This window comes from Neomonachus schauinslandi, chromosome 9 (genome assembly GCF_002201575.2).
Source record: "Neomonachus schauinslandi chromosome 9, ASM220157v2, whole genome shotgun sequence".
Classification (NCBI taxonomy): Eukaryota; Metazoa; Chordata; class Mammalia; order Carnivora; family Phocidae; genus Neomonachus; species Neomonachus schauinslandi.
The window spans coordinates 36,201,890-36,214,495 of record NC_058411.1 but is presented as its reverse complement, the minus strand read 5'-3'; the positions used below and the strand labels follow the sequence as shown (position 1 = coordinate 36,214,495).

The 12,606-nt window shown below is 38.4% G+C and overlaps 1 protein-coding gene across 1 annotated transcript in view; it reads right to left on the bottom strand.

The window, feature by feature from the left end:
* Positions 1–387: 387 nt before the first annotated feature.
* WDR89 (WD repeat domain 89) overlaps positions 388–12,606 on the bottom strand; it is a 36,640-nt gene continuing 24,421 nt past the window's right edge. The window contains exon 2 of the mRNA XM_021701494.1: positions 388–2,113. Coding sequence (XP_021557169.1) covers positions 920–2,083 — 1,164 coding nt within the window. The 5' untranslated portion in view covers positions 2,084–2,113 and the 3' untranslated portion in view covers positions 388–919. The remainder of the gene's footprint in view (positions 2,114–12,606) is intronic.

Genomic DNA, 12,606 nt, shown 5'->3' with positions numbered 1-12,606 from the left:
TATGAAAGAAAATTTTATCATAAAATAGTAGAATATTTTGAAATAAAAAGCCATTCTGCTATTATAAATACTTTTGTTTTTGTATATTCCCTTTGAATCTCAAGATCCCTTTGAATTTGCAAGATAATTTCCTTTTCATCAATGAAATATTTGCTTATTTTTAACTGTTTAAAAATATAGATGCAAATAGGGGTACCTGGGTGGCACAGTCCGTTAAGCATCTGACTCTTGATCTCAGCTCAAGGTATGGTCTCAGGGTTGTGAGTTCAAGTCCTGCACATTGGGCTCCATGCTGAGAGCGTGGACGCTACTTAAAAAAAAAAAAAAATCTATCCAGACAGATAGATGCAAATATATACTAAATATATTTTTCTTAAATAGATGCAAATCATTTTATTTCTAAAAAATTTTAGTTCTATTTAGAATCATTAGAATATTTACATTTAAATACTCCAACATAATCTATGTGTATTAAGCAAGTGGGAGCTCCTACAGAAAACAGTCTGATTTGATTTTATAAATAATGAAGATGATTTAAAATGTAAAAAAAACCCTGAATTTAAAAAACATAGCTCAAACCACCTGATTTTTTAAAGTCACACCAGCCATCTACTTCTAAAAAGTCCTTATCAAAGCTATTTCTTTAAACCCAACATTTACTAACTCAACAGATGGGTTTTAAAAATGAGGAATGTAATTTTACTTTCAACTCACTGATTATATACTCAACTGGCAGCTTTAAAAAAAATAATTTTAGAATACATGAAGACCTGAATTAAACCATTTTCAACATTTTTCCAGGATTGTTTGCTAACTGGCTTGTTTTTACGTATGAGCTTTAAACATATCTATCACAGGTAGTACACAAAAATAACTACTTGAAACTATAAAACCTCTCAAGTAAACTCCCAACATAACATCACTGCTTTTTCCTTCTCTTGTAAGAATCATTACTGTGAACTCGAACTCGCTGGGACACAGAGGATGCTATTTTCATGCTGTCTTTCTTTGTAAATGTCTTCCCTATTGCTCCAGGTTTCCAAAGTAACAACTGTGCATCTTCTCCTCCGGTTAGCATAGAATCATCCTGCATATTCCAAGAGAAAGAACGGACTGTAGCAGCATGCCCTCCATGAAGGCTGGTCACATGGATCAATCCTGATATACTGCAGCTCATCAAGTGAATAATTCCTGTGTTTGTTCCTCCAACAACAAACAATTTGTCCATTTTTTCATGATATAGGCCACCAATTAAATAGTCCAAAATACCTTCTTTCAGATTAACTACTTCTCTGACATCCTGGATGTTCAAACATGTAATTGGTTCATCAGTATCCAGATGATTAAGATCCCACCAACAAAATCCTTCATCATGTGTCATGCAGTAAATCTGTTTATAATCCTTCCCAGACCAACCAACACAGCTTACTGATGAAACGGAGTTGCAGGTTGTAACCAGTGCATCTTCTTCATTATCAACACTAATATCAAATACATTTACCAGGCCATCAGTTGAACCCGAGACTACCATGTTGGGATTGTTGGGATGGAAGCACACTTGAGTGACATCATCACTATGAGTCTCTGAATATGCTCCAAGTGGGTCTTTAGTAGTAGACAAATCCTGAGAATTAATTCTTGCATCCCAAAATACCAACAATGCATCATCATCCACTTTTTCTGTACCAGCACAAATGACATGATCATTACAGTTGATATCAAAACTAATAAAAATATTGGAAGGGTAACCCTTGAACAGCTGGACAGGTTTTTCACTGGCTAATCGAGCATCCCAACACTTTACAGTGCCATCGGTGCATGATGAATATACACTGTCACAAGAATTTGCAAATTTAACTCCATTAAGAAGTCCAGGATATCCACTAAATTCTCGTAGTATGTATAGCCTTTCTTTATCATATATTCTGATTGATCCATTAGAACATAAAACAGCAACCAAGTTTTCTTTTTCTGCTTGTATAGATTTTGATGTATCTATACCAAGCAAATAAGTAGGCTCTTTAGTTTCTGAGGAACGTTTAACAATGTTCAGATTAGCAAACTGTTCCTCAATCTTCTCCATGTCAGGAGTAGCATCCAAGCGTAGTAAAATCTGTAATAAAAATACAAAAATTAAAATTAAACACAAACCTTCTCCAAAGTTGTAATTAAATCAAGAACATTTTCCTGAGGACTGGCACAAAACAATAGAAATAAAATCTATTCTAATATTTTAATCTTTCCCTGCCATATAACTAAAACTTAGTCACTTCCTTCTAATTCAATCACTCTTGAATACTGAATCTACTGTATATACCTTATGCCAGTAAGAGAATTTTAAAACATGTACATATACTGCTCAGTAGTTCCTTTTAGCTTACACCCAATTATTGGTCCTACTCATAATTCTCAGCGTTAGCCAGTATCTCTACTTTGGAATCATCTTCTCCCGGCCCCAGCTGCCTGATGCAACTTTTAGAATTTAAACGTAGATGTGAATGCAGAAAAATCATCCCCTAAAGATGTCTATGCCTTAATCCTTGGAACCTGTGAATGTTAGGTTACATGGCAAAGAAGAACTGAGGTAGCTTATCAGTTGATCTTTAAAAAAAATTTTTTTTATTATTGAAGTATAGTTGACACACAAATGTTACATTAATTTCAGGTGTACAACACAGTGATTCCACAAGTCTATGTTATATTATGCTCACCACAAGTGTAGCTACCATCTGTCACCATACAGTGCTATTTCAATACCACTGACTATATTCCCTATGCTGGACTTTTTACCTCCATCATTTATTCATTCCATAACTGGAAGCCTGTATTTCCCACTCCCCTCCATCATTTTGCCCATCTCCCAGATCCCTCCCCTCCCACAGCCATCAGTTTGTTCTGTGTATTTATGTCTGTATCTGCTTTTTGTTTTGTTTTTTAAATGCCACATATAAGGTAAATCAAATGGTATTTGTCTTTCTCTGTCTGACCTATTTCACTTAGCACAATACCCTCTAGGTCCATCCATGTTGTCATGAATGGCAAGATCTTTCTTTTTTTTTATAGCTGAGTAATATTCCTGTGTGTGTGTGTGTCTTTTTTTTTTTTTTTTTTTAAAGATCTTATTTATTTGACAGAGAGAGACACAGTGAGAGAGGGAACACAAGCAGGGGGAGTGGGAGAGGGAGAAGCAGGCTCCCCGCTGAGCAGAGAGCCCGATGTGGGGCTCGATCCCAGGACCCTGGGATCATGACCAGAGCCGAAGGCAGACACTTAACGACTGAGCCACCCAGGCACCCCTTTATCCATTTATTTATCAGTGGACACTTGCTTCTATATCTTGGCTATTGTAAATAATGCCGTAATAAATATAGGGGTGCATATTATCTTTCTGAATGAAGTGTTTTCATTTTCTTTGGGTAAATACCCAGGAGTAGAATTACTGGATCATATGGTATTTCTATTTTTAAAGGAACCTCCATACTATTTTCTACAATGGCTGTACCAATTTACATTCTCACCAATGGTGCATGAGGGTTCCTTTTTCTCCATAGCCTCACCAACACTTGTTATTTCTTGTCTTTTTGACTCTAGCCATTCTGACAGATGTAAGGTAGTGTCTCATTGTGGTTTTGATTTGTACTTCCCTGATGATGAGCGATGTTGAGCACCTTTTCCTGTTATCTGTTTGCCATCTGTATGTCTTCTTTGTAAAACTGCCTATTCAGGTCCTCTGCCCATTTTAATTGGATTATTTGGGGTTTGTGTTGAGTTGTGCTTATCAGTTGATCTTAAAATAGGGAGATTATTCTGGATTATCTGGGTGGGTCCAATGTAATCACCATTGTTCTTAAAAGTAGGAGGAGGCAGAACACGATGAGAGTCAGAGAGAGATGTTACTATGGAAGAAAGGCACAGAAAAATATAATGTTGGTTTGGGGGAAGAAGGTCAATAAGTGGGTGGCCTGTAGGAACTGGAAAAGGCAAAGAATCGTTCCCATTTAGAGCTTCCAGTTGGAAATGCCAGCGCTGCTAATACTTTGATTTTCACCCACTAAGACCTATTTTGGACTTCTGACCCCTCAAAATTATAATAAATTTGTGTTGTTTCAAGCCATCAAGTTTGTAGTAATCTGTTACAGCAACAATCGAAAACCAATACACAGGGGTTCCCAATATGAAATTCTGGAGAGGTGCTTCTCAGGCAGCAGTAACTTGTAAATGGGGAGCTGGAATGTGACCCTAGGCATTCTAGCTTCAAGGACTGTGTGCTCTTTACTACCATGCTAGATTGCTTTTTTTTTTTTTTTAAAGATTTTATTTATTTATTTGAGAGAGAGAGAATGAAAGAGAGCACATGAGAGTGGGGAGGGTCGGAGGGAGAAGCAGACTCCCTGCAGAGCAGGGAGCCCGATGCGGGACTCGATCCAGAGACTCCAGGATCATGACCTGAGCCGAAGGCAGTCGCTTAACCAACTGAGCCACCCAGGCGCCCTGCCTCTTTTTTTTTTTTTTCTTCCTTTTAAAATATTTTATTTTGGGGGCACCTGGGTGGCTCAGTTGGTTAAGCATCTGTCTTCAACTCAGGTCATGATTCTCTGCTCTGCAGGGAGCCTGCTTCTCCCTCTCCTTCTGCCTGCCGCTCCCCCTGCTTATGCTCTCTCTGTCAAATAAATAAAATCTTAAAAAATACGTATTTTATTTTTAAGTAATCTCTATACCCCATGTGGGGCTCAAACTTAGAAGATTGCTTCTTAACGGTAGGTTGTATGTAGAACAAGTTCAAGGCCAGAAAAATACGCATGCCTAGTGACTTTCACAAATTTTTCTATCTTGCTTTTACCAATGAATAGTCTAGCCTATGTCACAAATGAAAATGTGAAATGAAAATTCACATTTTCATTCTTAGGATGAAATGCTTTTTTTGTTGTTTCTTTAATGACAGCTTTTTAAGCATCTGTCTTTTCATCTTTTTTTTTTTTTTTTAAGATTTTATTTATTTATTTGACAGAGAGAGAAAGCACGAGCAGGGGGAGTGGGAGAGGGAGAAGCAGGCTCCCTGCCGAGGAGGGAGCCCGATGCGGGACTCGATCCCAGAATCCTGGGATCATGACCTGAGCCGAAGGCAGACGCTTAACCATCTGAGCCACCCAGGTGCCCTCCATCTTTAAAAGAAGAAATGAGTACAGTTCAAGAGCTGTTAGAAGAATCAACTGAGATAATGTGTTCAGCACAAGGCCTGGCATATAAAATGCATATTCAACAGATGTAAAAATTATCAGTATTACCACTACCAATACCACTAACACCAAATTGGGGGGGGAGGGGGATTTGGATCTATCAATGTGGCTTCAAATAGCACAATTAAATCAATGGGCAAAAATAGTAAAAAATTGGATTTGAGTTCAAAACAGAGTAAGTATCCTCTTCAGTTTATAATTCTGAATATTTAAAAATCTGTAAGTTGAAAGAATAGTACAATGAACACCCAAACACAACTTTTCACTTCCTGGGTTCACCAACTATTATTTCATTTGCTTTCTCTCTTTCTCTCTAAACATACATATACACAATTTTTTGATGAACTATTTGAAAGTTAACTGCAGAAAAAATATCACTTCATTCCTAAATACTTTGGCATAGAGCACCTCGCAATCTTTTTGTTTTTATGACACTGAATTTTTGAAAAGTCCAGTCTAGTTGTCTCATAAATTGCCCCACATTCTGGATTTTTCTAATGTTTCCTCATGATTAGGTTCCAGTTAAACATTTCTGGCAGGGATACTGTGTAGGTAATGCTGGGTACTTACTGTATTACATCAAGGAAACACGTAATACCAAGTCTGATCACTGAGTTAAGGCAGTAACTGACAGATCTCTCCATTTTAAAGGTACATTCCTTCCTTTATAGTTAGTAAGTAATCATGGAGTGATACATTGAAACTGTATGAATATCTTATCCTCTAACAACCTTTCATCCAAAAATTTTAGCATCCATGGAGTATCTCTTGCCTGAATCAAAATTACATTGGGATCTGCCAAACAGTCATTTTCTAATTCTCTCATTCTTCCTACCTTATCTGGCATTCTTCTATAAAGAAGAGCTTCTTCCTTTCTCTCTGAGTTTCACTAAGAAATTATGATTTTTAGGGACATATATTATAATCCATTACTTCATGGTCCTTACTGGTGCTCTCACTGTCCCCAACTTGGCCACTGAGAAACCCTTAAGCCAGCTTCTGTGTCCTTTTAATATGACACCATTAGTCTGTAAGTCCTACATGGAAAAAATAAACTGTGTAAGAATAAGATAAGTCTGAAAGTGGTGAGCTTCCTTCAACTTAAGTACTCAGGGAGTAAATGACCATTTACCAGTTATGCTGTGGTAGCGTAACTCAACAGCATAGGCTAAAATGTCCTTCTTTCCTTGAACATGTTATGCTTGCGTCTGCCTCAGGTCTGTAGCAAGAGCTGTCTGGAATACTTTCTCTTCATTTTTTCTGTAAGTAAAAATTGCTTTTACCAATGAATATTCTAGCCTACCTCAGAAATTCACATTTTCATTCTTAGGGTGAAATGCTTTTTTTTTGTTGTTGCTTTAATGATAGCTTTTTAAGCATCTGTCTTTTCATCTTTAAAAGAAAAAATGAGGGGGCGCCTGGGTGGCTCAGTCGTTAAGCGTCTGCCTTCGGCTCAGGTCATGATTCCAGGCCTTGGGATCGAGCCCCGCATCGGGCTCCCTGCTCAGTGGGAAGCCTGTTTCTCCCTCTCCCACTCCCCCTGCTTGTATTCCCTCTCTCGCTGTGTCTCTCTCTGTCAAATAAATAAATAAAAAATCTTTAAAAAAAATAAAAAAAATAAAAGAAAAAATGAGTATCAACTCAAGAGTTGTTAGAAGGATCAACTGAAATAATGTGTTCAGCACGCCTGGCAAATAAAATACATATTCAACAGATGTTATATAAAAATTATCAGGGGCGCCTGGGTGGCTCAGATGGTTAAGCGTCTGCCTTCAGCTCGGGTCATGATCCCAGGGTCCTGGGATCGAGTCCCGCATCAGGCTCCCTGCTCCTTGGGAGCCTGCTTCTCCCTCTGCTTCTTTCTCTCTCTCTCTGTCTCTCATGAATAAATACATAAAATCTTAAAAAAAAATTATCAGTATTACCACTACCAATACCACTAACACCACCTTGGGGGAGGGGGCGGGTTTGGATCTAGGTACTGTTATTCAGACCTCAGTGTCACCTCCCTAGAAAGATCCTCCCTAATCGACCAATCTAAAAGAGTCCCTGTCACTTCCTATCGTATTGCTTGTTTTATTAATTTAAAAATTAAAAATGCCTCAGTATAAAATATTTCAAATATACAATGTTTAGAAAAAAGTATAAGACACCCAAATATAGACACCCAGATACTCAGACCTAACAGATGTTAACATTTTACTACTTCTTTGTTTTTTATTTAAAGAAATATTACAGATACAACTCCTATGAATTTATAAAATGGCATTGTATTTGTATGTATCTTCTTTGCATTTGCTCTTTTCACTCAATATTTTTGAAAAACCCTATTTTACTGTTGAACTTCTTATTCTTTCTTGCTTATCTATTATCAATAAATAGTTGTTGAATAAATGAATGAATAATTGATTCAATTTTCTTGCATTAAGAGCTGAAGAGTTCTAGGAGAAACAATAAACCTAAAAGGATATTGCATGTGTTATGTGTTTGCAGGGGGAGCTCTGCTCACGGAAATTAGTAAAATAATGGCATTCTTTAACAGGACTTTAAATAATGCTCAAAAAGGAACTACAGAGAAAGATTTTATATTGTAAAGAAAAATATTACTTAACATAATTTTTTACCACAAGCTATTCAAATTATTCCTAAAGTGTTATTTACTTAAGAGTGTACGTCCTGGGGCACCTGGGTGGTTCAGTCGTTAAGCATCTGCCTTCGGCTCAGGTCACGGTCCCAGGGTCCTGGGATCAAGCCCCACATCGGGCTCCCTGCTCAGCAGGGAACCTGCTTCTCCCTCTCCCTCTGCTCCCCCTGCTTGTGTTCCCTCTCTCGCTGTGTCTCTCTGTGTCAAATAAATAAGTAAAATCTTAAAAAAAAAAAAGAACGTACTTCCTATACACTCCAAGGAAGAAACCCTTTTAAAATTCCAGATAAAAACAACTGTCCATTCTTGAAATATTCAAAGAATTAATATGAAGTTATAAAATAAATAATTTTTCCTACTGCTTCATTTTGATTTTTGCATATGAAAGACCAGGTTGATGAGAATTTTAAACAATCAAGTTTAACGTGGCTTTTAAGTTAATAGTAATTTGTAGGACTATGACCATGCACTCTAGCAGGATAGTAGTACTGCACTCCTTCCCTCCACTACATTGCCTGGAAAGTCTGTTTCACATTGGAACAGTATCCTGAATGGCTTTAATTCAAAGGATTCCAGGGGTTGATGGGTCAGGTAGGGTGGGCCCCAGACTGAATGCTACAGCAAACTTAACACTTCAAGACTGTAGAGATGGGGGCACCTGAGTGGCTCAGTCAGCTAAGCATCTGCCTTCAGCTCAGGTCATGATCCCAGGACCCCGGGATTGAGTCTCACATCCGGCTCCTCGCTCAGCGGAGTCTGCTTCTCCCTCTGCCTGCTGCTCCCCCTGCTTGTGCTTGCTCGCTCTCTCTCTGGCAAATAAACAAAATCTTAAAAAAAAAAAAAAGACTAGAGATGGTAACAATCACAGTGGTTGTCCACCTGATACACTGTTCAAATGCAATATAGTTCTTCAAGAAAGAAAGAAAGAACTAAAGAATGGATGGGTGGGTGGATGGATGAAAGGAAGGAAGGAAGGAAAGAAAGAGAGAGAGAGAAAACAAAAAGGAAGAAAGATATTAGAGATAAGGTAGGCATATCTCACAAAAACCTCAAGCTATAGAGCTTATACAGTACAGATACAGTGAAGTAATTTAATCTCTTATGGGGAAACATGAAAACCTCTAGCTTATGTCTTACCACATTAATATGCAAGTGAGTCAGACTTGAAATATAACCTTCTGAGGCTATGTAGTTAATTCTTAATTTTACATGCTAATGAATCATTCCGAGATGATAAATACTTTTTCTTCTATGCACAGCCTTTATCTGAGTTTTCTTTGCACGATCCACTTCCTGTCCCAAAGAGAAGCCTTGGCTCTTTTTGTCCCACACTACACTCTCACAGGGTAACTTCATTCACATTCATGTTTTCAAGGGCCGCCTATATGCCAATGATCTCATCCATTTACAGATCTGTATTTCCGTCTACTGGCCATTTCTCTTTGAATGTGTCTCATTACACCCCAAAATAAAAGTGGTTATTTGTGCTTCCCTCCTCCCCCACCAAGTCTTCCCTTTAAAAACAAAAACAAGGTATATTTCACAATTTTCTCCATTTTGGCTAATGGTATTAGCACCATGACAGCCCTCTGATCTACCTGGCTAAGCCAGAACCTCTGGGATATCTAATTCTCCCTCATCCAATCAGTTTCCAAATCTTACCTTTGGGTTGCGGGATGCTTAGGGAAGAATTAAGTTAAATCTATTTCTGTCGATCAAAACAATATTGACAACTTCATATGATTCAACCTAACAAAAACATATGAAGAGAACAAATAAGATTAACCATAATTTCTATCTTTTCTCTATTTGTTCCTGTTAGATGCATAAAAGGAAGCTTAGTTAGCATTCTAGATCTCAACAGGCTAGTGAGAGCTGAGGATTGTGGAGTGAGCCTTTCTTATGTCAACATACAAACATACAGATACACAAATGAAAAGGGGCACAAAAAGAGGGGGACAGAAAAGAGTACTATAGAATATGCAAGAGAAAAGAAATGAAAATAAGCCAAAAGGGAACAGCAGTGAAAAGAGAAGGGAATGTACAAAAGAGGGGGGCAGTTACTGCCACTACCTCTGGAGTCCTACATGGGTGAGACTGCACTTCGTACGTTGCCCACACAGACATGAGATGAGAAATCCAGATAATGGAAGTTTAGTAAAGGCTAAAGCTATGATAATTTGTGTGGTTAAAAATAACTTTTCTTCATTTAAAAAAGATTGTGGGGCGCCTGGATGGCTCAGTCGTTAAGCATCTGCCTCGGCTCAGGTCATGATCCCAGGGTCCTGGGAATGAGCCCCCCATCGGGCTCCCTGCTCCACAAGGAAGCCTGCTTCTCCCTGTCCCACTCCCCCTGCTTGTGTTCCCTCTCTCGCTGGGTCTCTCTCTGTCAAATAAATAAATAAAATCTTTAAAAATCAATCAATCAATAAAATCTTTTAAAAAAATAAAATAAAATAAAGAAGATTGCTTGTTAGAGTTCACTAGTCATCATAACCGACTGCAGTATGGGCCTAGGTGTTCTGAGAACAGCGGTAGAACAATTACTAATATTGAAGAGGAAAAATCTGTGTCCTAAGATGGCCAACCGAGCCAAGAAGAAAGTCCCAGTCCCTGCCCCGGGACTCTTCCGGGTTCTTCTCCCTGCTCCACTTCCCACCAAAAGTACCAAGTATGCGGAAGTAGAAATGTATAAATTACCCCCCTTTGCTTGTGCTCGGGGCTCAGACCTTTGGAGATCATTCTCCTCTGAGCCCGCTGGTGTTAAATAAACCTCCTATCCTCCAAGATCTCAGAGTGCTGCTTGGTTCTTCTCTCGGGGCATCCAATCCAGGTTCCATAACAATATCTCATCTTGATCCACTTAGTAAAGATCAGCTAACAGGGACACCTGGATGGCTCAGTCGGTTAAGCATCTGCCTTCGGCTCAGGTCATGATCCCAGGGTCCTGGGATCGAGTCCCGCATCAGGCTCCCTGCTCCGCCGGGGAGCCTGCTTCTCCCTCTGCCTCTGTCTCTCTCTGTCTCTCATGAATAAATAAATAAAATCTTTAAAAAAAAAGATCAGCTAACAGCAGAACCCCGGAACTGCTGTTGTGGTTCTTACTGGGATACAGGATTCTCACTTCTGAATATAATGCGGAGGGTGGAAGATATTTTGAAAGACAACCCAAAACAAACGTCTTAGGATAAGCTTTAAGGGGGTGAGAATATTAAATTCCTGATGAACTGCCATCTTTGAATACATTAGATGGGAAGTGCTGATTAATCTCTTACCTGAATAATTGTCCTTAGATAATTAGGAGTTGTTTACTTAATAACAAAATCCCTAAACACAGGTATGAATTCCTTGTCGCTTTTGCCTTCATAAGATTTAAGTTCTTTTATCAGTTGAAAGGCTATTTCATTTTATTTCCTATTAAAATATACCCAGGGGGTGCCTGGGTGGCTCAGTCGTTAGGCGTCTGCCTTCGGCTCAGGTCATGATCCCGGGGTTCTGGGACAGAACCCTACATTGGGCTCCCTGCTCAGCGAGAGGCCTGCTTCTCCCTCTCCCACTCCCCCTGCTTGTGTTCCCTCTCTCACTGTGTCTCTCTCTGTCAAATAAATAAATAAAATCTTAAAAAAAAATTAAAAAAAATATATATATATACCCAGTAAAATGTTCTTTCTGTATATAAAGTACATCCCAAACATATCTAGCTGCAACTAGGTATTGCTCTGATTCTGAACTCGTTAAGTTTAAATATGAACTCTGAAGGACAGACCAGCTTAAATATCCCCGTAACAGAAGAGGAAGTAGCTTTTTTCCCCCATTTTAACAAGAAACAAAAAAAGAGAACATACATTTTACACCCATTTAGAAACTATTGATTACAAAAGGCACTATACTAAAAGTCTTCTGCATATTATTTTGCATGAAATCAGAAATCGCAGTATCCTTAGAAAAAGATGTACTTCTATCTCTCGGGTATGAATGCTTATCATGCCTGAAAGATCTGACAGCATAAGCATCATACACTACTATATTTTACTACTAAAAAGTAACAATTGTATGTGAAGTATATGTTCAATTTATCAGACTTGAGTCAGAAAAACCTAATTCCCCACAGCTGAAACTTAATGTTGCCCACTTATTGTAAGGAATTAGCTATGATGAATGTGGAATGCAGAGGTCCAGCAAATAAATGTCCCAAATGTAGGGAAAAGTTTAATGGGAAAAGGCATTCAGGAATGGGTGTTAATAACTTCACAATCTACACTTATAATTTAACTACAACAATGCTATACCCACATTAATCAAATTGGGCTAGGATACCTGAGCCTCACAGAGAAGAAAATAATCATAACTGGAGTTCAACAGATGCTAGCCTATGGGGTAGCAACTTATATCTAGTTTCTTTTTTTTATCATAATCATTTAACCATATAAGATAGGTATTTTTATCCCCATTTTATGGCAGAAATTGAAGCTTAGAGGGACTAACTGGTCAATGTTCTCACAGTTACTAAGGGGAGGAAAAGGGGGGACTGTGGTTTGAAACCCAAGTTGTTGCTTCAAAACCCGTGAACCTGTGTTCACTCTAATACTATGCTATTGCTCTTCTATGTAAGTCCTGAAGCATAATGTCAACTATAATTAAGGAATATGCCTATTAGCCTTTGAGAGGGGGAATTACATGTTAACCCTACATATAAGCAGAGGAGAAAGAAAGAGTCCAGGATGA